Genomic DNA, 26,357 nt, shown 5'->3' on the forward strand with positions numbered 1-26,357 from the left:
TCCTCATAAATTACAAAGAGAAGAATCATGTTCATGCCTAAGCAAAAATGTGCTTTCTAGTTAGTTTGTTGCTTTCTATAGTGATATTTTAAAATGTCAGTTATATTTGGAGTTATTTGGTTTAATACATAGAATGAAATTGTATGTCTTTTTAGTGACCATTCAAGTTGGAAAGTTCTAAATAAAAAAAAAAAAAGTTCTAAAAGCCCATAGTTCACCCTGTCCTACCTCCAGCCACAATCCATGTAAATAGGTGGATTCATACCTGGTCTGTATTCCTCTTGCTGTGTCAGCAAAAGGAAAGCCATGGCCCTCATATGCCCACCTCTCACACAGCCCACCTAAGGCCAAGAGGTACTTTGAGCTTTGTGGTTTATAATCCATGTCTCTTAGGACCAAGCAGTTAGGGTTTGAAGACCCTCCAGTTGTGATTCTGCTCTGGTGTTCCGCTTGAGAGGCCAGTGCACGTGTTTCTGAAATACAGGACAAGGGCTTGTGGGACTATTATGAATATCTTTGAGTATTTGTAGGAGTAATAGAGACCCACCAGCTTTTCATAGAATTATAGAAAATAAATTGTATTTTTAGGACCAAGAACACATAAAAAGTATATGTATTCTGTGATAATTGGTGAAATATTTCTGTTTTGGGGCCATTTACTTGCTTGTTTGCTGTTGAACTTTTAATATTTTAATTCTTTCTTGGTTCAAGGGTAAATTAATTTATTCTGAACCAAGTATTTATTCTGTCAAAAATAATTAGTTTATGCCTTTTAATTTACAATTTTCTCAGTCTTTTATTTAGGCAGCTAACAGATAAAGCAACAACATCAACAAAAGCAACTAATAAGAAGACAGATGCCAATTGATTTATGAATTCTAAGAGCGTTGCAGGTATTTTACTCCAGGACATAGGAACACTTTTCTGCAAAAGACACATTTATCTAATGTGGCTCTGGTACAGATGGGGTGGCTTTTTTGTGTGCGGTGTGTGTGTGTCTTTGTGCGCATGCGCATGTATGAATGTGACCACAGATCACTACCCAGATCATATTTGTTTAGCTTGGAATGTCTCTTACAGTAACATGCTCAGAAATGAAGACAGTGTCCATGCATTTTGAAAACTGGTCTCATTGCTTCCTGCTTTTAGATGATTGATGGCTTCTATTTTGTGAACGGTCTTGCTTTTCACCCTTCTGAATTCCTCTTTCACCTCTTTTAAGTTTGGTAAGCTCTGGAAGCAATTGTATGGAAATAGGAGTAGACCTAGTTCAGCCCTCTGGACAGAGACTGTTAGAATTCCAGTGCCTGTGTCCACCCATGTAGCCAGGAATTAGGCAGAAGCAAACAGGCTTGCTCTGTGTACTTTTCAGCTTATTGTCCCATCCAGTGTGTGTTAACTTGGCCAGGGTAACCTTGGGTACCGAGAGTAAAACGGAGCAGTTTCTATGGACAGTTACTTAGGCAGCTCTAGGACGCTGTTCTCTCTCCTGGGACTGGAGGTACTTCTTCAGTTTACTTCAGGTGTGAGGGCTTTTTCTCCTAAGAATACTCCAGAATGGAGGAGGACTTGAGTCAGTTATATAGTTCTGGTCTCCTGGGAGCCCCAAAACTAAATTGAGTCTAGTGAGTCTAGTGTGTCATAGTGTGTCAGTGATAGGATCTGTTACACAAGCATAGAGATGCCCGTAGTAGAGCATAAGGCTCACAGTGTTTCTCTGGATAGGCAATTGAGAGAAAGCACATGCACAGACAGTTTGCTGTTTTCTCTAGGAACCCTCTGAGGACTTATCTTTTCCAATATGTAAAAAGTTTCATATATTCTTAAATCATACCTGTTTCACAGGTAGACAGTGTGCTTCCTGTTTTCTTTCTATATTTTATGGTGTCTAAGTAATTTACCTTCTTTCTCTCCTCCCTCTTATCTCCTTCTCCCCTCCCTTCCTGTCTGTATTCTATGAGTGTGTGTGTGTGAAACACACACATGTATGTGCATCCACAGAATGAATAAGAACATCTAAAAATAGAAACCAAAACTGAGAGAACTCAATTTGTCATATATTAGACACCTTTATTTGTTAATTTTGTATATGTGGTGTATATGTGGGGTGTGTGTGTGTGTATTGAGACCAGAAGATGGGTATTGTTGGAGCATTTCTGATGCACCAGCTCTCAATAATGAATGACATGAAGACTTTTTATTATTTATGAAAACTTAGGCTTATAGCTTAGGCTTGTTTCCAAATAGCTCCTGTAACTTAATAACCCATTTATATCAATCCACATTTGCCACATGGCCTGTTACTTCTCATTCTGTCCCTGTATGTCTGACTTTCTCTGTGTCTGGCTGGCGAATCCCATGCCTCTCAATTCTTACCACAGTTCTGGTCTCTGCCTGGATGTCTCACCTTTCCTCTCCTGCCCTGTTATAGGTCATCAGCTCTTTAAGAAACCAATCAGAAGGTGACAGAGAAGAGTTTACAAAATATAGGTGATAGTTCATAAAAAAATAACAATACCAAAGTTTGGACAGTATGCTCTCTGCTGGTACAAAAATCAACATTTGACTAATTTAAAGACAGCCTTTACATAGTACACAAGAAGATTATCCCAACAGATGGGTGTCCTCCAGTTCTCTCTGCCACATTCTTTTGAGGCAGGGTCTCTCACTGAGCCCAAAGCTAGGCAGATGGCTAGCAAGCCTTAGTAAACTTCTGCTCCCGAAGTGCTAGGTGTTGGGGATATGAACCAGAGTCCCTGGGCTTGTGCTGCAGCAGGTGTTTTTACACTGTGAGCCACCAATCTCCTTAGTCCATGTTTATTTTCTTTTGAGAATCTATATTGCTGTTCACTATGTATACTTTAGAAATGGTAGTATTAGTTACAACAAGTATTAGCCCCTTGTAGTTAATGAGAGTTTATAGTTGACAAGCACTTTCAAAAGATACGACTTCATAAAATCTCCTGGGAAAAAGAGCAGTACTTATTGTTCATATTCTGTAGGTCAAAGTTAAATGATTCATCAGGCTTCATGGAAGTGGCTCAGTGGGCCAGCCACAGGGCCAAGGGCCCCTTTTCCTTGTGTGCTTTCCCACCCCTTTCTAGCTGCACGTGCCTTCTGTGTGAATTTGCACTCCTGCCTTCCTCTTGTATCCCTTCCTGGCACAGCACCTGAGAGAGAACATCTAAGTCATTGCTTGGCTAGATGGGTCTTCTTCCCTATGTTGCTAGGGAAGAAGAAACTCTAGAAAAAGTGTGATGTCTTAACTCACTACAAGCATATGTAGGAAATACTTGTGTTTCTGTTGTCTCTCAGAGAGGGCATGGGGGGGGGGGATATGGATATGTTGATTGAAATTTTGCTGGTCAGACATGGTATGTGTCACCTTGACTACTGAAAACCACCTGCCCCCGTTACATCACTTGTCTTGTTAACTGATCATTCTTGGCCTCATTTATTGTCGTGGTGAGGATCATCATCATGTGACTTACATGTGCACAGTTTGGAAGTAGATACAGTCTCTGGGAAGACTGTCAAAGATAAACAAAGGAATTTCATTTGTGGTGCTTTAGTAGCTATGTGCTTTAGCATGTGAGGAAAAAAAAATGACATAACATGGTTAGATTCTCCTATCTGTGTGAAACTCTTTATGAACATGAATTCTGTGTGTGGAGTCTGGCCAAATGGATGGTTCTGGTTACCCACATACCTACCCATAAATGGCATGGCAGTAATAGGATAGGGTTTTTTTAAGACATGTATGTTAAAAAATTATAATAATCCATCTTTCCTTTCCCTAGAATGATGACTCTGAGACTAAATATTTATTAATAAATGCCTGCCTAAGTTTTGGCTCAGTCCCTGACTAGCTCATAACTTATTTAACCCATTTAAATTATTCTATGTCTACCATGTGGTTAGTTACCTCTCCTTCAGTCTCAGCCTGCTTCTTTCTTTGTGTCTCCTTAGCATCTCTCTGCTGGTTTACATCAGTCTCTCATCTCATCTCTCATCTCTTGTGGCTCTCCCTGTGTCCCTGTTTTATCTCTATTTCCCAGAATCCTCTCTCTTCCTGCCAGTGTCCCATCTCCTATTTCCTGCCTCAGCTCATTGGTCATAAACATTTTTATTGACAGATGATGTTTATAAGAGATTTCCTCTACACATGTTAGAGTAAAATTCCAGACAAAACAAAATACAAGAGAAAAGGAAATTTAATCCTTTGATTGATTATTGATTCAGAACCAATAATTGTTCTGCTAGGGAGCTTTTAAAAAATCATTTGTTCTTATTGTGCTTGTGTGTGTGTGTGTGCAGTGAGTATATGTCACAGTGTACATGTGTAAGTCGGGACAGTTCTAGGATGTTGACTCTCTCTGTCTACCTTTACATGGGTCTAAAGATGGAACTCAGATCTCCAGGCATGTATGACAAGTTCCTTCACCCAGTGACTGATATTGATAACACACTCCCAGGGAAATGTTGATATGTATTAAATTTACATGAAGTAGTCATGTGTGTATCTAAAACACTATTAGGATCTATGATCACATAATTACAAATAGTCTCTTACAGACCTGAATGTCCAGCAGGGGGATAGCAATGTGAACGGGTTTACATGCAAGTGTGAGGACCTGAGTTGGAATGCCTGAAAACCACAGAGAGTCACATAAACGAGAGCAGGCCTGAAATCTCAGTGCTCTTGTGTGGAAATGGGTAGCAGAGAACAGTTCCTAGAAGCCTGTGGGCCAGCTAGCTTGACATAGGTAGAGGGGAAAACCAAAAGCCAATAGTTACAAGAGACTGTCTCAAACAAGGTGGAAAGTGAGTATGAAAACTTGTTCTCTGATTGATGTACAGTGTGACCTGCATGCATGAACACATACACACACACACACACACACACACACACACCATAACATTAGGAGGGATGCTTTCCTTCCTGTGCAGGAGTGTCCTGGAGGTTGACTGTCCAGGTTGTGCTCGAATCAGTGTGACAACTGATTTCCCACAAATTCAGAAAGCATATTCTGGGGTAAAGGAGTGAGGTGGGGTATGCGGATAGCATGTTCAAGACCCTTGGCTTTGATCCTTCCCCCGAAGGAGAAGTTGTTCTAGATGACAGGATCATTCTGGGAAATCTTCCTTAAAGAAAAACGCAGAAACAAGGTCTCTGGAGAGCACACCACACCAGAGGCCACAGTGGCTTCATCTTCTGAAGAGGCTGGCAGGGAGGGGCACTGAGCAAGGAGTCTGTATTCTGTTTCAAGTCTGTGACAGGCCTTTTACCTTCTTCACCTGCCCATGCTCCTAGATCTACATTCTTGTGGTTAGATCCATCAGTGCTGTCTCAAGGCATTGTCCTTGTAAGCCTTAGAGGACAGCTCTGTTAAGACTCTCATCTTAGGAATGCAAAAAGGGGGGTTAAAGAGTTCCTGAAAACCATGGACATTTTCTCTCTCTTCTTTCTCCTCTCTCTCCTCTCTCTTCTCTCTCTCCTCTCCCTCCTCTCCCTCCTCTCTCTCTCTCCTCTCTCTCTCTCTCTCTCTCTCTCTCTCTCTCTCTCTCTCTCTCTCTCTAGTTTACCTAGGTAAAGTTCTTTGTGTAAGTAATTTGTATCTGCTGTATTACTGTGGTGTGTAAAATACAAATGTTTTGTATCTTGGAAAATATAATTTGCTACCATATACTGATGATTGATTGAGACAAGGTCTCACTCACTATGTAGCCATGGCTGACCGGAAATTCCTGAGGTAGACAAGAATGGCTTTGAACTCAGAGATCTGCCTCCTTGGTGCTGAGATGAATGATGTTCACCACCACTCCCAGTTTATGTATTGTTTTGTTTTGTTTTATTTTATTTTATTTTATTTTTGGGTTTTTCAAGATGGGGTTTCTCTGTGTAGCCCTGGCTATCCTGGAACTCACTCTGTAGACCAGGCTGGCCTTGAACTCAGAAATCTGCCTGCCTCTGCTTCCCAAGTGCTGGGATTAAAAGCATGTGCCACCACTGCCCGGCATGTATTGTTTTAGTAGTTGGATTTTTGAGTTATTTCACCATTAACACTTTATGATAGTGAAGACTTATGTGGGGAAAAAGCATTGACTTCTTACTATGCAATTTAACTTAGTTAAGTCCTCCCCCCACCCCCCATCTCACTTTCCCTCCCCTTCCCTCTCCTTGCCTTCCATTTCTTGGACAGTGTTTTTTAGGTTTCTGTTTTCCAGGTTTGCCGCAGGTTGTGTGTATGATCTACCACAAGTTCATCACTTAAAAAAACCCTTTACTGTACTATATCTTTATCAAAAACACAAAAGTGTGTGATGCTTAAAGCTCCAAACTAACTGCCCCACAGAGCCTTTCTCCTGATGCTTGTTCCTGTGCTAACATACTCTTTATGAAACCACAGTGCTGAGAAGAGCGTGTCTCCTCTGTCACCGCAGCATAGACAACACTCCTCATGGCTACCTTAAACATCTTGGAGTGTTAACACGTATCATTGTGGATCCATTACTCTTTGAATGTGCACGATGGCCTTTCATAGAGTCAGCCACTCATTTCCTCACCTCTCTTAAGAGAAGAAAGTTTAAAAAGAACACCAAACCTTTGCCATTGCTTGAGATGATTATGTATGCAGATACAAAAAGAAACCCAGAAGTGAGTGAATCAGCGGGCAGACAGAGGACCTTGGCACACACCATCCTGTGGTGCAGCTTTTCGTGTGCACAGTAGTAGTGTGTTGGGGACAGTTTGCCCTTTATTCAGTCTAAGACTGGCGAGGACAGACTCTCCTTCACCTAAGCGTGGGTTTATTTTCCACAAACGTTTCCAGTTTGCTTCCTTTAGACAGCTGTTCTTTTTTTCCCTTCTCTGGTAGTAGTTCTTCAAGACTTGCTTCCAAAAGTAGATTGTGGAAGAACACATAGCTTAGCTGGCATTGGATGTCACTGCTGCTTTGTTTTCTAGTGGTATTTACAGGTTTGTTCTGTTCCAGTTACATGGAATCAACATCTTTTAATAGAGAGTTTTTATTTAAAGTCTTTAGGGGAAATTAATTTGACAGATGAAACCCTGATTTTATGTTACATTTCTTTAGGAACTTTTATTTCCTTTATGGGTATTGGCTACTTTATCCCTGAGTATTTAGTTTCATACAGTTTATATTTCTTCTTGTATTATTTATAAATTTCAATTTATATTGAAATTATGGGATTGCTTAACTGATTTTGGTTAACTTTTTTGGTTTTGAGAAAATGAGATTTAAAAATCTAATCTTTTTTTTTTTTTTTTGGCTCTTTTCTTTTAGCTCCAGTTATAAACCGGTTCACAAGGCGTGCCTCGGGTAAGTCTGACTGTCCTGTGGACTCCAGTCACTAATGGCATTTCAAAGATGATAGTTTTATTGGATGAAAATGTACAAGGAATAATTAGTGGGGAGTAATAACTTACTCATTCATCTTTTTTCCTAAGAAGAACCCCAATGTGATATAAACACATTAGAAATTACTTGAAAATTAATTAAGCCATGTGCAGATATGTTTAAGTCCCGCTGTGACCCAGACTGATGCAGACTTCATCTCACTCTGTACATTTCTTCTTACTTTTGACAAAATGGCTACTTGGGTGACTTTTTCATTTACCGGTGACAGTTTAGAAGAAGTGACTTAACAAATGGGCAAAAGAGACCCAGAAACAGTGAGGAGGGTACATTGTAACTATCCTAGGAAACCCTTTAGAACGGGAGCAAGCCACTTGACGTTTTATTGCTGTTTTATATTCCCTGCCACCCAGCTGCATGGCCAGGGGAGAGCCCTCTACCAAGGGCCTAAGTGAGGTTCAGTGTGCACCCCATGACCCATGGGGAAGGAAAGGCTGCAGCTAAAGGTGTTTCTGTCCACACTAATTTCAGTAAAGGGAGTTGGGGTGGGGAAATGGATCAGTGATTTTTCTAGAAAATCCACCCCATGGGATATCGCTTCTGAAGAGAAGAGACATGAAGTATACTACATTTGCTTTACGAGAGCTACTCTTCCTTCCATTATGAGGGCAGGCTTCTTTTTTGTTTTTGGTTTTTTTCTAGTCACTGATTTTATTTAGAAAAATATTATATTTATAGAAAACTTCAAAGAATAGTTGAATGAAGACATTTACCCAGATTGCTTGATTGTGAATTCATTATTCTGACACATTTACACACTCTTTCTTTATACACCCCCACACATATGCACACATATTTTTGGCTTCTGAAATGAAGGAGCCCAGGCCAACGTTGAGTTCATGTCCTTCCCCCCACCCCCAGGCTCCTTAGTGCTGTCATACCCATCAGCCTTTTGATTTTTTATTGACCCTTTCATAAATACTTGAGTGTGTATTTCCTAAGATCAAGATTCTCTTATGTAGTGTATTATTCCTATAATTAATGGAATATAAAGTTGATATTCTTTAGTCTACTGATGCGAGAGTCACACTTTTTCTGTTGTTTTATTCAGGGCTCCTTCCCACCCCCATTAAAGACTTTGTGGCTTAGTATTACATTTAATTATTGTATTTTGGGTTTTCTTCTTTTTCATAAGTTGACTTCCTAGAATTTTTGAAATTTGCTTATTGATTGATTGATTGATTGATTGATTTTTTATTTTTTGGAGTTTTGGAGGTTGTTCCTGGCAGTGACTCTGTTATTGGCTGCTGTGAGTTCATAGGTTCACAGACACTGCAGCTGACTGACATAGCTGGTCTGTGAGACCCTTTGAAGCCCATGGGGTCTTGGTGTTCATGTTTGGCATTGATTTCAAGGTCTGCAACAGAGCAGACTTGCTCTAAGAAGCACTTGTTTCATGTAACAGAAATGCACACACATGTCCAGATAACGAACTTACAAACTTTCTTTTGTTATAATTCTGTCTTTAATGCTTTACCTCAAGTATTGAATTGTATAGTATAGTTTTAACAGAGATACATTTCATTATTTTTTTCTAAAATTAGCATTAAGAAAAATTTAGAGCTGAAATTAAAGTTGGGTTTTTGGGGGGTGGTAAATTGAAATTTTTTCATAGGAAAACAGATATACAACTTGGAATGGATTTGAGGCAAATTGCGCCATAAGCAGATTTTCTTTAAGTGGCTAAACAAGGTTTAGAAAGCAAGTAATAATAGGAGAAAATGTTTCTGGTACGATACCAGCAGTATAAAAAAATAGTGTCTGAGTACCTGGATAAAGCACCCGCTTTGTAATAGTGCAGGCTTTAAGTACATGTTGTTGACTGTCCACGGTCCACGCAGTTGTAACTCCACACTTCCTCAACATGCTGACAATTCCTAAAAGCTACTTTAAAAAAGGCATAACCCAGATGTTCCCTCATTTGACCAGCTCCATCTAACTTTAGATGTGCAGAAGGGCTAGATATATCCAGAGTAAGCCACATGCAGCATGGCACTTGGTTGATTTTCTAATATAAGATTAGGTTTCTGCTGCACTAACTCTCTGTAAAGAAACATTTTTGTTTGTTTCTTTGTTTTGCTTTTCTAATGCACTACATACCAGTACTTTTGCAAAATAAAAAAAACTTTTATAGAAATTACCAGAGGGCTACAGTAGCTTTTATATACTCTTTATTTTTGGATTTTATCGTTTTTGTAGACTGCCATAGCTTAGGTGACACGACCTTTGCATGACCTACAGGACATGCGAAAGTTTGCATAAAAAGGTTTCATAAAGGGAATTTGCAAATACAACTTTAAAAAAGGTCATTATTCAGAAACCAAACATTTTATTTTTTACCAGAGTGGCATTTTTGCAAGCAGGTGTTGCTGCAGGAATGAATGGAGCCCTTTGTAGTGGGCGTCACATGGTAGCTGTGTTCCGGGTGGTGGCACACATGCTGTCACCGCTGTGTGGCTTGCATGCCTGTTCTTGTTGGCGGTATGTCACAGGCTTTACTTGATTGGCCTTACTACAGTGCACCCTACCCACCTTACTAGCCCTAGCATGGGCTGTTGTCACTGTGGACATGTGCACTCCTGCAGATACTGTCACGTCATTGATACTGGAATTTAATTATTACTGTTACTTTGTGCTTATTGCCACTTTCTAATATGTGAGGTTCATCATTAGTGAACAGAGAAAAACTGTACTTCTGGATTAGGTCAAAATAAAGAAACTGCCGGGAGTTGTCTCTGAGGGTTCATGCATGGCTAGCTTGTGTGAAGCTCTGGGTGCCCTCCCCACCAATTCACCACACTGTAGGAAATGAGAGTGTCGCAAATATGTGACTCAAAGTAAGGCTTGAGATTTCTGAGGTAGAGTGTGCTAGGAAAGGAAGACTTGTTACACTTACAGGGCGAGCAGCAGAGGTGGTATGAGGTTTTACTGGGATTAAGGAAGCCAAATTGATGATTGTCACTCAAACAGGTCATCAGCTTGGTTGTTCACCAACGGCTTCATGATAGTGGTAAAGTTGGAGTGACTCAGGAAGGCGTACCTCAGTGATGTAAATATGGAGACGCACAGACTTTTTTACATGTGAGTCCCAGGCAGGATCCTGGATGGCAGTTCATGAGGAACTCTGAGAGGCTCCTGGCCCCCACTGTCTTTTCTATTGCAGCACACAAGGAGTGCCACTTCTATGTTGCAATAGGAAAGTGATATTCTTGGTCAGAATATCACTTTCCCCACACTCTGGCTGTGCTGTGGGGAAAGTGTTAGAAAGGATAGGAGTGGACAGGAAGAGCCCACAGGTCAACATTTCTACTGAACACTCAGCATCCTTGGCAACCAAGCAGTAAGCGCTGTGTATCCTTGAGGAAGCTGCAGGCGTAGGGGAGGCTCAGGGACAGGGAGATGGGCTGGTGACATGATGTTTGTCTGCAGGGTCTTCTTCATGTAGATGACCAAGGGTAACAGAGCAGAGGGCATGGTTGGACTGATGGGGTGGGAGTAGAATTTATTCTCTGTAAATGCTTGTTTAAACTAAGACAATTTTCACCTCCCAATACTTCATACTGCAGAAGACAGTATAAAAAAGAGAAGAGGCCATAGTGGGATGATTTTTCCACTTACTGATTAAATAGTCAGTAAGAACTTACAGTGTGTTTAGCCCCAGGCTAAGCCCAAGGAAGGCAATGATGAGGGTTTTAGATCCATAGGTTATCAACCGTGTGATTAGGACAAATTACCTAAACTGTCTTCTGTATAAAATTACTTTCTGTGATGATTCATGGAGGAATGTTTAGAGAGCTGTCAGCATGACCCCTGCCCTGTACTCAGGGCTAAATATATACTATGTATATCTATATAGATAGATACTATCTATATCTATTGATAGATAGATGATAGATAGATAGATAGATAGATAGATAGATAGATAGTATATATTTAGCCCTTAGTTCAGTGTATCAAAGTTTAATGGAACAAAATGTCCTAATGTTGATTGTGTTTTATTTCCTTCTGTAACTTCCTGCTCTTAATCTTAATTAGTCAGAATACATCAGTACATAATTTTGAGGTAATACCTAGCACTACCCCAAATTTGGATGATGATCGTAATAGCATACATGAGGATTTCTTTACCTGTTTTAGGTAAGAACAGAAGTACAACTTTTCTCTCCTAAATTATCAGCTGGACCTATAAACCATTATTTTGAAAACTGTGATTGCCTTTATGTTTCAACGTGCTCTTTTAGCTTGCATATAAATGCTGCCACCTTACCCCACAGCCCCCATCAGATTTATCCAGCCGCTACTTTTGAGCCAATAACTAGAGAATGAACAATATTGTCCTCAGGTTCTGAGTCCCTGAGCTCAGTAAGCTATTTCATCCTAGTTTACAATTTGGCCAAGTGTTTTGATATTTAAAAATTAATGTTCTGGTTAAAAACAAACTGTCTTCAGACCTCCTGTTTCTTTTATCAGTTGAGAATCGGATTGTTCTGGGCGCAGTGGTGCACACTTACAGCCCCAGCACTCAGGAGGCAGAGGTAGGAAGATCGCTGCCAGTTATAGGCCATTCTTGTCTAACACAGGCCAGCCAGGGCTACAAAGTAGCATGCCTCTGCTGTGGGATGGTAAAACCACACCAGGAAGCTTGGTAAGGTAGAGCAGGTTGAGACCCGGAGACTCGGTGGCTACAGAACTGAGACTTAGGCGACTCCCTGCTCCCTGCCAGATTCCTGACCAGGAACACTGCCACACTCCTCACTCAAGGAAAAGTGAGAGTTCTCCACGCTAATGAGGTTTCTAGAGGCCCTGAGGGCTTAGCCAATAAGCTTCCCTTCCCAGACATTCCTCCTTGCAAAAGGTGTTTAATCTCAGGACCACCGGAGAAGTAGGTACGGTTAGGTAGGTATGCATCCATTTTCTGCCGTCAACAGTCAATAAACAGTTTAGAACTATGGACCGTCTCTTTCATCTACCACTGCCATGGGGATCGTGCAGAAGGGCTTGTCTACAGAGCCACAGCTAAATCTCCTGTAGAGGGCCTCTCTGAGCTTCCAGCCTGCCTCCACCGAGCTAAGGATAATCACTGCTTGGAGCTCTCCTTCCCCCCCCCCGCCCTGGACTAGACTCTGTCCTTAGCCCATCCAAGCATCTGAGAATCCCACAGCCCCGGCCTCCCCATTGCGGGCCCAGGGACCCCCGAACCAGCTCCAGCTTCTTCCCACATCTCAGACTGCGCTTTCCACCCCCACAGTGGTGTCTTGGTACCTCCCTACAGCCCAGGACCTGCCCCAGCAGCAGAGGATAAGCTAAGTCAGACTCCCCGAATTCTGAGTTCCACCTCCTCAAGAGACCATGCCCAGTGGCCAGGCAGATGCAGACCCACACTCTGCCTCAGAGTGAAAAACACAACACAACCTTTCACCAAATCCCCCTTCCCACTTTTCCTTCCTTTGTGTATTTTCTTTCTTCAGTCAGGAGTTAACTCAGAGAATGTCAACTTTGTTGTTTTACAGAAAACTTCATGACAAAGATTTAATTTCTAAAAAAAGACAGAAATGAGTGGTGTGTTGTTTTCATAACAATAAAAAGGTAGGTGTATTTCACAGTAGAGACCGGCCATCTCTAGTCATTGTCTTCTGAGGCCCATTTCAAGGAATTGTGAAAGTTGTTTCTAGACACCATCACCAAAAACGGTGGCAGAGACCTTTTTAGGTATTTTAAATTGAAATCCTAAGCATGTTTTTCCTTTCAAAGTAGACATAGGGAGTTTAACATATTCCTTGCATGACCCCAAGTGAACCTTTGAGCCAGGGAGATATTTTCTGACAGCCCCCTGCTCAGATGCTGTGCGGGGTCTCAGCAGGTTGGAAATGGCAGCTACTGTAAAGGGGGAAGCTTTTGTGCTCCCTGCCTGTTCTGTGGCTCTCTGCAAGAAATCACTGTTTCTAGTTGGTATTTGTACTTTATTTTAAATTTTGTGAGTCCACTGACTCCGTCATTTTTGTTTTTTGATTAGCACATTTATGCAAGGAGATCTATTTAATGTATTATAATTCCTTTTTTTAAAATTGAAAGCCAAAGAACTTAAAATCCAGAATTACATATTATTGACTAAAACTTTAATAATTATATTTTTCCATTAGGAGTTAAATGCAATTAAAAATATTTTCTTTAGTTAAGTGGCTGCTTCAGAGAGAGTTCATTATGTTTGGTTGTATCTGAAGGGGTCTAAGTACTTGTCAGATTGTGGGCAGAGATCACTCTGAGATGGTTCATTAATTACAAATGTTTTTCCATCAGTTTAAAATTCTCAGTCTTTTTTCATCTGCCATCTTGTCAAAGAATAAAATTCTCTATTGAAGATAAGGACCGTTTGAAAGAGGATCAGTTAGGCTGGTTTTGAACCTTAGTGGCTAAGGTAAGAAAGCCTGTTCAGCCTGTTGGTGCAGTGATTCAGGCCCCAGTGTGTGCCACCTGGAGTCCTCAGCTCCGCCTCCCCAGTGGTAGCTAGAGAGTCACCTGCAGCTCTTCAAACGGTTGAAGCAGCGATTTTAGACCCATCTTCATTTCATAGGCTTAGAGATTAAAGCATAAAGAGTGACTCAGTCCTCAAGATATGCCCAAGGTCAATGTTACTGAAATATTGAGTCAAAATAGTTTTAAATCTTTTATTAAACAGGAGTAAGGACAGTAGATTATAAAAGCATTGAGTACTTCATAGTCAAATCGTGCAGATATTTGTGAATATTCTGCAGGAAACAAAGACAAACCACTTCTAGCTTTTTTTTTTTTTTTTTTTTTTTTTTTTTTTTGAGACAGAGTCTCCTGTAGCCCAGGCCTCAGACCAGGGATGGCCTTGACCTTCAGACCTTCAGATTCTTATGCCTTTGCCTCCGTGTGTGAGTGCTGACATGTGTGTGTGTGTGTGTGTGTGTGTGTGTGTGTGTGTGTGTGTGTATGTACGCGCACGCGCACATGCCTGGTTTCTGCAGTGCTACGTACCTAACCTAGGGTCTTGTTTTGTTGAGCATGCACTCTGCCCTTCCAACTTGTAGCTATTTTTCTGTTGTGGTTTTCATTCTGAACTTTAAAATTATGTTAAATATTTTTCTGCTGAATTCCAACAAATTAAAAGCAATTGTTGAAAAATTTCAAAGGCACTGTTTTTCTACACAGGCTCTTACAGGTGAGGCAGCTAACTTGGTGTTATTGCTAACAGGGTTGTGCTTCTTTCTACTGTTTTAAAGATATTCTTTGATTTTATTCTATTCATCACTATTTTTTTTTTGTGCTCTGAATTACCAGTTTACATATTTATGTTTTCAGCTTTTAATAAGTGATTCAGATAATTTTGATCTAAATTTAACTGTTTCCAATTTTTCTTTATAGTTAAAAACCTGAAAACACCACATTATAGTATTCAAATGATTGAAGATGTATTGAGATGTTAAAATTATAATACATAGACCTACCTATATTTCTACATATGATTTGTTTTCATTTTATTCAGATTTGTTATCGCTCTTTATTTTTCCCTGAAGAAGGGGAATAAAACCTTAATGTCTGGAAAATTCAATTTAATGTATTTACATACTCTTTTTGTTTGATGACAAGCTCTCACTGTAGTCTGGGTGACCTGGAACTAACTATATAGACCAGGCTAACCTTGAACTCACAGAGATTCACTTGGTTCTCTTGGATTCACTTGGAGTGATGCGATTAAAGGCATGTGATGCATGCTTGGGTTTTTTGTTTGTTTGTTTGTTTATTTGTTTTTGTTTTGCTTTGTTTTGTTTTTTCGAGACAGGGTTTCTCTGTATAGCTCTGGCTGTCCTGGAACTCACTCTGTAGACCAGGCTGGCCTCGAACTCAGAAATCCACCTGCCTCTGCCTCCCAAGTGCTGGGATTAAAGGCATGTGCCACCACTGCCTGGCTTGCATGCTTGGGTTTTATACTCTTCAGATTCTGCAAATCAAACAGTAAAATAATGTGTATGTCACACCCAAGGATGACATTAGAATGTATATGCACACCCAAGGATGACATTAAAAACTGAATGGTTTTGCTTGATTGGTGTTGGCAGCATTGTGATTATGAAATTCTTTGTAATTGTTAATCCTATAAAAGATAAACCATTACAAAGGATTTAATAGGCGTACTTACTTCTGTTTGTATAATACAGAAACTGATGTCATATGCCTTGTAAGTGGCCTAACAGCTAAAAATGGTAGATGTGGTCTAATGACTTAGAAGAGAGGTGAGACCCTCGCTAGTTGTAGCACTCAGGAGAGTGGCCCAGTAGAGCTGCCCCTGGACGTTCGGGTGTAGGGACAAGATCATGAGTGGACGTGGGTGAGATCCTCCTCCCCTACTTGCCAGGTAGGATCGTGAGAGCTGGAGAGATGGCCCTGCCCCTTGCCAACTGCAGCATTGGGTGAGCTAGCTGGAGCAGTGCTGGAGAGCTTACCCTGGTGGTATGGGTGCAGGAGAGCTGGCAGGCTGACCACCCAGACTACCAGCTACCATCAGCTACTACCCAGGCCCACATCCAGGGCTTTGAGTTAGCCCATCTCAACATGAAGGGGCCAGCCTTGCAGATCCAAAGCTGCAGGATCTCCATGGCACAGGGCAACAACAGGATACCTGAGAGGAGTCCTGGTGAGGTTTCAGTATTGATAGAGTAGCAGAGGCCAGAGGCCTGGAACCAGACCAATGACTCACTGCAATGAACATCTGCAAGTAAAACTGTTTGGGCAAAAGGGGATACCATGTGACACACTGTGACACACACTACAGCTTCCATGATGATACTTTATTTTTGTTTTTGTTTTGGTGGGAGGTTACAAGGGCAGAGGACAAATATGAAGGAACAGGGAGATGAGTGAGATTGGGGTGCATGATGTGAAATTCACGAGGAATCAATAAAGTTTAAAAATAAGAAAGAAAAGAGGTGAGACTGGGGAAAGGGTATATGAGGTGAGCCTCTGTGAGAGGTGGGACTTAGCCTCTCCAGTTTAGATTTTTAATTTGAAATGGTTCCCAGGTCCTATATTGTCAGTGACAGTGAGTCAGGATATTTTTTTTTAATTTAATTTTAAATTTAGATATTTTAAATTTAATTTTAAATTTAGACATTTTAAATTTAATTTTAAATTTAGACATTTTAAATTTAATTTTAAATTTAGAAATTTTAAATTTAAAATGCGTTTAAACTTAGTTTCAATCATGAGGTCATATTTCCTACTATAGAGCTGAAATATTAGTGCTTTCCCCAACTGAAATACTGTGAATCAATATTGATGTTTTCGTAGTTGCAGTGAGTATATACACAAACAAACAGTACTCCCAGAGATTAGTGTTCTGAAACTTGTCCAGTGATGAAGTTTAGAGTCTAGATACAGTACAGTGTTGCATAATTGTGCCATAAAAATACATTCATACATTATGTATTTTAGAAGTCGAAGTGCTTCCTCAAGGTTGTACGAATGTGAAATTTGTCCACCCATTGCCAAATACCCTCTAAAATCAAATACAAGTTTATCTTCCTTTCTTGAGTTTAGTAGAGTGTGAAACAGAACATTCAGTGTTTCTAATTTTACAGGTCAGCTACTCAGTTGGTATTTCCTTACGCTTCAGTGTAACTTAGCCTCTTTGTGTATTGTTTGCCGCTTCTGTTTATCTGTGAATGGCCTGCTCAGTCATGAGGTTCATAGACTGTGAATTCACACCAGGACGCATCTGCTCAGTGAGCACTTGACCCTGAGGTGATCGCTTGCTCTCCAGACATCAGTCTAACATCAGTCAAGTGTAGTAGTAGAAGTACCAAGTGCATGGAGTACTGTTGAATAGTGAGATGAGTACTGTAAAGTACTTAACACGTTTCGTGAAGTGTCGTGAGAATATGGTGTATACTTGCTAAGCGTTGTTAATACTATAAAGGTTTTAAAAATGAATAGAATGTCGAGTATTGTCATTATATCTATATAATTGGTGGGCTTTCCTTCTTTACAGTAGTAACCAGATAAATTATATTAATGTATTTTCTAGTATTGGGCTAACCTCATATCCATGGAATGAGCTCTGCTTCTTCAAACATGATTAATTATGCTCTTAATGTGGAAGTGACACATAGTTGTTTTAGCACACACCAGTATAGACCTTTGAACCCAGAATCAAGAGGGCATCATTGGATGACCACTTCTTTCTGCCTTAGGTGAATAATTGGGAGTTGGAGCTAGCAATTATGCAGCTGGAACTGTTCTTGAAGAACCTAGTGATCACAGTAAGAAGTTTTAGTCATCTATAAGATATGCTAGTTAGTGCAAATAGTGAACATCATGTCCTGCAGGAAACTACCGTGTAGAGTGGCATTATGTGACTGTCTCACAGTTTTATGTATATTAAGATTACTTATATTATATGGCATTTAAGGAAAGTGTTATGTATTCTAATTTGCATCTTTTAGGGACATAATGCTTCTGAAATAGTATGTTGTTTTGATAGCACAAATTCTATTGTGTTTGATTTCATTTTAAACTGTGAATATAACAGAAAAGTGGAATAAATACCCACCCCTTAATTTCCACAAATCATGTATGAAGTGAGGACATGACCATTCCAAGGTATGAGAGAGGGGGGAGGTTTTTGTTGTAGATGCAAGGCAGAGTACAGCCAGAGGCATCTAGAAGAGTCCAGAGCAGGGAGAGAAAGTAGTAGGCTAAATGTGATCGAAAGATTGGACCAGGCCATGAAAAGGGGTAGGGGGTGGAGCAAGAGAGGACAAAGAGAGAGGAGGAAGAGAGTGCAAAGAGATCCTGTCTGAAATGGGGAGGGGGTGTTTCTGTGGGAATGAGAAGCTGGGGGGAGGGAAATAAGAGCTGGAACAGTTTAGGGTAGGGCGCAGAATTAGAAGAGCTGGGATACCAATGTGAGCTCTCTAACATGTGTTTATGATGCTTTGGTAAGCTAATAGCACCAGAGGTAGCCATTGGTCTCTTTTAGACCTGACAGTGTTTAAGGATTTTCCTTCATGAAAGTGTGCTCAAGAATAAGTACATGGGTCCCATGCTTTGAGCCCACTTTGTATACAAACTTGTAATATAATTAAAGCCTGGAATCCCATCTGGGCATGATGGTACATGCTTTTAGTCCCAGCATTCCTGAAACAGGCAGGCTGATGTCTGTGAATTCAAAGCCAGCCTGGTCTACAAAGTGAGTTCCAGGACAGCCAGGGCTATACAGAGAAACCTTGTCTCAAAAACAAAAACAAAAAAAAACCCCAAAAAACAAAAACAAAACCCCACAAACCAAAATAAACAAACAAATCCAGCACAGCATTCCACAGGGAAATAATTCAAGTACATAATAGTTAATCGTTTATTGGGTGCTTAACTTGAGATAGGAACTTTTCTAAGTGGCTTTGTGTTATTGATTTAAGTGGATTTCTGTTGTTGTGTTATTGATTATTCTTTAAAGCAACTCTCTATACCAGGTACTATTCTAGTATTAAATATAAACAGATTCACTGGCCAGTTCTTTGCCTTGGTTACCTAGCAACCAGTGGCAGGGGCAAGACTGAGAGTTGGACTTACTGTTTACACAGTTTTGCACTGTGTACCTAAGTTCTGTCAACATTGGGTATTCCCAAGGGCGGCTTCTTTATAGATGAGAATCTAATACGTACTGGTTAGTAGTGTGCAAATATTACTAAAATCCCAGGATAGAGGAGGGTAGGGACCTCAGTTCTGAGGTCTGGCTGCTTATCTCCTTCAAAATACACAAAACCAGGGAAAATCTTGGTGAAACAGAGGGATTTCTCTTTAGTGTGGCTGCCACTGGGAAGGTACTTCTAAGAGTTGTCTTCAGGGGTGGTGGGAAAAGCTCAGTCCTCAAGAGGAAGGGAGTCAATGCAGGGCAGGAAACACATAGCTTAGCTGTCTTGGTCACACTGTGGTTTGATTGATCATTATCAGCAATTAGAACATTCATGTCACTGGATGTTGTGGGGTGCCAGCATTGGTAGCACTAGAGAGATGGAAGAAGGGGAACCAGAAGTTTGGAGCCAATATGTCCCATGGCTTCAGTAAGACTTTATCTTGGGAGTGAAAGAAAGAAATAGAAACTTGGCTTGCTGTTGTATGGAGTAGTTCTGATTCTTGCACAGGACACTTGCAAATTGGTTGAGTCCAGGGTAACTGTAGGAAGACATGACTTGGAGAAAAGGATGTACCAGGGAGGCAAGATAGAATTAGCGAAGCCACTAGGCTTAGAATGGTGACTTGAAGGCACTGTTCTATGGTCTGGAGCACAGGATGTTGTGAAAACTGGCAGGTGACAGTCTGTCAGTAGTGGGTGGGCAGACACACTTCCCCTAGTGGTCTGAGGAGCTCCTTTCCTTTTAGCAGGGAGTAAAACTGGATCCCTGACTGCTGTCACAGAGAAGAACTTTTAGAATGAGTCAGAGTGAATCGGAAGTTGGCAAAGTTATTCAAACCCAAGCTCTTGTGTGGAGGGACAGGACTGATGGGTGGGCTCATCAACTGTGGAAAAGGACTGTTCACACAATGTCAGTGCTCTTTGATCCTGATCAGATGTCTCGGCAGTGGCTGTGAACATAGTTCTGTGTAATTGCTCAAAGGATGCCATTTATGACAAAGTAAAGTTTAAATCATATGTAAAAATAAATGGCTGTTTTCCTTGTCTCTTTTATCTGAAAGATAAACATGGAATTATAAAATGGTTTTATGAGGTGTGTTGTTTAGACTTAGGGATGAAAAGAGTACTGGCCACAAACATCCTGGCCCTGTATAAATAAGGTTCCCTGTTTCTAACATCCTTGTTTGAGCTGTCTTTGGGAAAACAAGCACCAATTTTATGGGCAATTTAGATTTTATCAGTTGTATTGAAGTTTCTTTACCCAGCCAGCAGGAAAGACAAGGTAGATCCTGTTAGGAATTTTAGAAAGGGAGCCAAGGAAGAGGCCAGGATGAATGTCTTTCAACTTACTCTATAGCAACTGGTATGTTAACTCTATAGCAAGTGGTATGGTTCAATGTGTGTGTATGTGTGTGTGTGCCCACTCAAGTGCGTGCACATGCACGCTCTCACACACATGTGTGTCTCTCATTTAGTCTGTCTTATGTCCTGCAAACAAGGGAAGCTTCAGTCTCTCCAGAACATAGAGCCTGACTACCTGCAAACCGTGATAAGCCCCACAAAAAGATTCAGATTAGTCATCAGGAGTTAGAGTTGCCCTGTTTGTCTAGGGTTTGTTAAGGCCTGAGTGGGTCCAGAAATTCTTGGCTGTACCTGTAGCTAGCCTTGGTTGACCCAGCTAGGATTATTAGTCTCATGTCTACTTGATACTTCTTAGGTTAAAGTGGCTGCCTATGAGAAGCACTCTGTCTATAGGTCTTTGCCAGTGTCTTTGTTTGAACACTTAAAATGAAAGACACTGGCAAATCCTGAGCTCTTGGTATCCAGACGCTCACTCCACCTGTTTTACCACTTGCCGATGTGGCTGCAGGTGGCCCATTTGGATGTGAGTCCTTTTCTGTTGAGAAACACTGTTATTTATAGTAGAATATTGCTTCATGTAGAATGACAAGAAATAACAGTATGGGACAGATGTCACTGTTCTTTAAAATAAAAGAATGGGACCATTATCATGCCTATCAGTTCACCTAGCTGCTGAAGGAAGAATTTGCAAAGAAGAAATAATACTTTACTTTATGTCAGTGGCTTTAAAGAGACACAGTAGGGGTTCAAGGTCAGCCTTTCATCTTAGAAGCCATTTTTTTCATTTATTTAGCTTAAAAAATCTCTTCCTCCCTCCCTCCCTCCCTCCCTCCCTCCCTCCCTCCCTCCCTCCCTCCCTCCCTCCCTCCCTGTCTCTCCCTCCCTCCCTCTCTTCTTCCTCTCTTCCTCCTCCCTCCTTCCCTCCCTCCTTCCTTCTCTCCCTCTCTCCCTTCCTCTCCCCCTCTCTCCCTCCCTCCCTCCTTCCCTTTCTCTCTGCACCATATGTGTGCAGGTACCCCCCAGAGGTCAGAACAGGCCATCATCTGCTCTCTTGGAGTTGGGCTTGTAAACAGGTACAGGCTGCCTATTGTGAGTGCTGAGACCAAACTTAGCTTCTCTGGAAAAACAGCACAGGCTCTCTTAACTACTGAGCCATCTCTCCAGCCCCCTTAGTCTATATTTGTAATGTTATTTTCTTAAGCAAACAACCACTTGATTCCATCACACTATACAAAATAAAATAATTACGCTTTAAAATCAGATGTGGGTTTTTTTTTTTTTAGTTGAAAGTACCTCCTACTTTGTAAGAGGACTGTTGCTTTCTGTAAAAAAAAAAGGTAATTGTGTGAAATGATTATATTTACAGAATTACAGAAATGATGCTTTATAATCTTCTTGGCTATTCCGCTGTCCTTCTAGTTAAATTAACAATCACTTAGTATTTATTGTTTACAAGACGCTGTTAGCTGCATGGTTTTTAAACTGTTAATGATGAGGAAGGTGAAGCTTAGGCCCAACCCTTGAGGGTGCTTTGTAGTGACCATCTCCTCAGAGTTGTGTGCTGACACAAATTTCAAGGAGATGAAAGTCATTCACTCTGATTCTGTGTATATATCCTACATAGAGTGAGAAGGAACCAGGTACACACTCAGTGTGTCTGTGTTCTACCACGGGCGAGGGAGCCAGGAATCTGCCTTCTTGTAGGCTTGCTGGCCCACCCTTGAGTGCTACTGTTGTAGGCTTTAAAGGTACTGACTTGAATGCTAGGGGATTTCCCTATTTCTTGATTGAGGTTACTCTCCATATGGTGTGGGATACAACTTGACACAGGTCCATGTATCACAGCAGTAGCAGCTGCCAGAAGGAGCTGCACCACCCTTCTGCGGACTTTTAGATGGTGGCTGGCAGTAGTGACTGTTCCTCAGGGGAACAGCAGTCAGGGTTGTGTTGGATGGAAAGGAATGTGTTTTTGGACTCCTGTGACCTGTGTATCTGACTCCATCCATGGCTCCCTGTGGGATTTAGGAGAATAATGCTGACTAGTAACACTTTCCTTTTCGTGTTGTGTTTAGAATTTATGCCCTGTGTAAAATGAGATACGCATACAGTGCATTCTGTTTCTACACAGAAGGCGGATGTAATTCGAACTGATTGTTTATTTAGTAGAAAGTGAGTGTCAGGGCTTATGTGGCATTTGGTTATAGCTTTGATGGGAAAGCAGGATTTCAGTCGGCATGAGTACATAGTGGGGGAGTAGGTAGTGGGGGTAGTAGCTTTCCCGGTATGTGAACCATGTAAGACAACTTTGTGGTTCAGGAAGTAGTGATCTAACTAAATGTCAAGTACATAGACTCTGCTGTGGACTACTGAGAGGAGTGTCCCAAATGAGAGTTGGATCCAGGCCAGTGGGGAGGAGCCTGTGGAGCCACCGCAAGACTCTGGGTGTTTTCTTTGTTGTGTTTTAGGTTGTAATTAATTCACTAATCTATTTACTGTAATTTCTTCTTTAGACAGAGTTTTGGTCTGTTACTCACAGTGGCCTTGAACTTACCATACCCATGTAGCCCAGACTAGCCTCTAATTTAGTCTTCCTGCCTCAAACCGCCTGAGACTGCGACTATATGTGTATGTCAGCAGAGCCATTGAAGCTAGGATTTTATTCTGAAAGCGAGGAACCATTAGAAACATATGTTGGTTGTTGGGGTTTTGTTTGTTTGTTTGTGTCAGGTAATGAATTTAGCAAATGATTCAACCCCAGGATGATGGGGCTAGAATGTTAACATTTCAAAACAGGCCCTGTAGTGCCTGCCACTCTTCTGGATCCTGTGCAGGAAACAGCTTTGAGGAGCCCAAGCACTCCCAGGGACAGCGTGCAGGGATCCAGCGCCTTACAGAAGTGTGCATGTGGACCCGGAAGCACCAAAGGACAGACATCCTGAGTGCGCTCAGTGTTTCCTGACCCCGTGTTATGTTAGAAAATAAAGAAATTAAGAGACTAGGAAATATATTTATGGAGTCTTATGTTTATTCAAATATTCATCATTTAAAGACATTTAAACTTTTCAATTTAAAATTATTTCTTTGTGGCTTTTGAGAGAGTGGCGGGTATGTGTGGAGGCCATTGATCAACTTCAGATGTATTTGTTTCTGTGAGATAAGGTTCTCTGCTGGGATGTGGGGGCTCACCATTGAGGTTAGCCAGGGTTTTACCATAAGCACAACATATAAGTGCATGCCACCGTGCTCAGCTTTTCATCTGGATTCTGGGGATTGAACTCGGGTACTTATGCTTGTATGACAGGAACCTTTAGCATCTCCCAGCCCTGAGATTGGGTCTCTGTAGGCCAGGTTGGTCTTGAGTTGCTAGATACTGAGGATGACCTTGAACTTCTAATCCTCTGTCTCCACTTGGGCAAGTGAGGGGCTTACAGGTGTGTACCACTACTCTGGCAACTACCTCTAGTGTAGTTCTGGAGATTGAACCCAGCACCTTATGTGTACTTAACCTAATTACCATCTAATCTATATCTCTGCTCAATTTTCATTATTTTTTACAAAGCAAACATTTAATATTTTAACCATTCTCGAGTGTTTGGGTTGCACAGCATCAAGTCTCCACTTGATGTTCACTAGTTAGCGCCATCGCCCGCAGAGTTCTACACCCTAACTATAGCCGTCTGCGTGAAACAGTCAACTTCTCAATCCCCTTTCCTGTAGCCACTGTCAACCACCATGCTGCTTTCTGTCTCTGTGTGTCTGACTGGCTACACTCAGTCCTGCTGAAACTGATTTATTACTTAGCATGATGCCTTTAAGGGCAGTCCACGTTATAACACGTGTTAGAGCTCCTTCATGTTAAAAATGAAATACATTCGTTCTGCGTATATTCTGTGTTTTGTTATTCATTAGTTTCATGATTGACATTGCTTCTGCGTTTTGACTAATATGCTATTATAAAACGGATGCACACATACCTTGTATGAGTCTTCACTTCTGTTCTGTGGAGTATATTCCCCAAAGAGGGATTGCTGGAACATATGGTAATTAAAAAAAATTTTTTTTTGAGGAATTATTTGTTTCTTTCTCTCTTGATGTGATTAAAATAGCCTGAAGAAAACAACTTGAGAAAGGCTTTATTTTTATCTATGATTCCAGAAGAGATAAAGTTTGTCCATAGGAGGAAAGGCATGGTGGTGGCAGGAGGCTGGCCTCTCATTGCCTCAGAAGTCCAGAAAACAGAGCAAACAGGAAGTGGGACTAGACTGTAAAACCTCCGGGTTGTGGTGATGTTTCCTCAGCAAGACTTCACCTCCTAAACATACCATCACCTCCCACAACAGTTCCTCCAGCAAGGAACAAGGACTTTGGACAGGGCTGGACGTAGGAGTGGAGGGCAGGACATGCTTCACCATACAGCATAGTGTCATACTGCTACCAACAGTGCCACCGTGCTGTTCCCAGCAGTGCAAGCTTCCAGAATCTCCACAGCATCACCAGTGTTTGCTGTGTGTGGTGTGTGTGTGTGTGTGTGTGTGGTTGTGGAGAGAGAATGCCAATCAAAGGTACATGAGGAATTGTTTTGTAGTGGGTTGGCTTACCTTCCCCTAATGATTTGTGGTATGGGGAAAACATCTTTCATGTGCTTATTGATAATTTTCACATTATTGAAGAAATGTCTACTTAAGTCAGTCCCATTTTTAAATGAGGCTGATTTTCTCTTGTGAGTTGTTTATAAATTCTGATTATTAATTCCTGATTAAAGTCATGGCAGCTTGCAGTTTTCTACCTTTGTGGGCCAAATATTTACCATTCTGATGCTCTGCACTTTTCCTTCCTCTTGAATTGAGTTTTCTGTCCGGTGTCACTTCCTTTCACCTGAAAGAACTCCCCTTGACTTCTGTTGCACATATGCCAATAGTGCGTCTCTGCTTACTGGGAATGAGTTTACTTCATGGTGGGTTTTTTTACCTCCCCACTTCCCCCCAGCATTTTAAAGCATAGTTTTTCTAATTACAGAATTGTTCGGAGGAGCATGCTTTTCTGTCAAAGCTTTCGGCACACCATTTCCCTGCCCTTTGACCTCGTGGCTTCTTTTTCATGGTTTAATGTTATGTAATATTCTATTTGAACGTGTTCTCTGGTTTTGACTTTTAACAATGTAGATAACCCCATGCTTAGGTATGAATGTCTTTGTATCTGTTCTGTGCCCATGGGACTTTGGATCTAAACATTGATGGCTTTTTGTGTCTTGTCTTGTTTGAGACGGTCTTAAGTTGCCCAGCCTGGCTTTGAACTTCTTATCCTCTTCCCTGTACCTCCTAATGCTGAGATTGGAAATGTGTACAACCATCTTAGGTTAATGTCTTTATGAAATTGTAAAACTTGTTTGCCTGTAAGTGAATTATATATTCTAGCTAGCCCACATAAAAGACACAGAAACTTGGTATTTTGCTTACAAGCTGTAACCGTGGTTGGGCAGGTTCTGTGCTAATCTCATGCATATACAAACCACATGCCCTTTGTTACTTGTTCTCTGAGTTTCACTCAGGCCTCTGCTGGTCCATCAGCCTGTCCTTGGGGTGCACTTCTCTGGGCCACATGCTGCTGGTTCATCCTGATCTTTCTGTCTTCTTTTCCATCTTCTCGTGGTTACTCTCACTCTATTCTTAGGTTCCGCCTTTCTCTCTCTACTGCCCAATCACAAGCTCTAGCCTTTTATTAACCAATAGCTTCAAACTGGGGAACAAGGGTTGCTCAACAAAGGCTGGTGTGAGAATGCACTTGTCTAGAGGGCAACCAGATCTGGGGTGTTGAAACTTTAGCATTGGTATATATGGTGTGACAGACCAACCCCCAACATTTGCCACCATCATCTCTGAGAGTACCATGTTTGTGAGACACTT

General features: G+C 41.2%; 1 protein-coding gene across 2 annotated transcripts in view; it reads left to right on the plus strand.

The window, feature by feature from the left end:
• Window positions 1-26,357, plus strand: part of Prkar2b (protein kinase cAMP-dependent type II regulatory subunit beta) — a 94,535-nt gene that overhangs the window by 15,606 nt on the left and 52,572 nt on the right. For both annotated transcript variants that reach the window (XM_034514364.2, XM_034514362.2), the window contains exon 2: window positions 7,308-7,343. In XM_034514364.2, coding sequence (XP_034370255.1) covers window positions 7,308-7,343 — 36 coding nt within the window. The remainder of the gene's footprint in view (window positions 1-7,307; window positions 7,344-26,357) is intronic.

The sequence above is a fragment of the Arvicanthis niloticus genome, chromosome 11 (assembly GCF_011762505.2).
Source record: "Arvicanthis niloticus isolate mArvNil1 chromosome 11, mArvNil1.pat.X, whole genome shotgun sequence".
NCBI lineage: Eukaryota > Metazoa > Chordata > Mammalia > Rodentia > Muridae > Arvicanthis > Arvicanthis niloticus.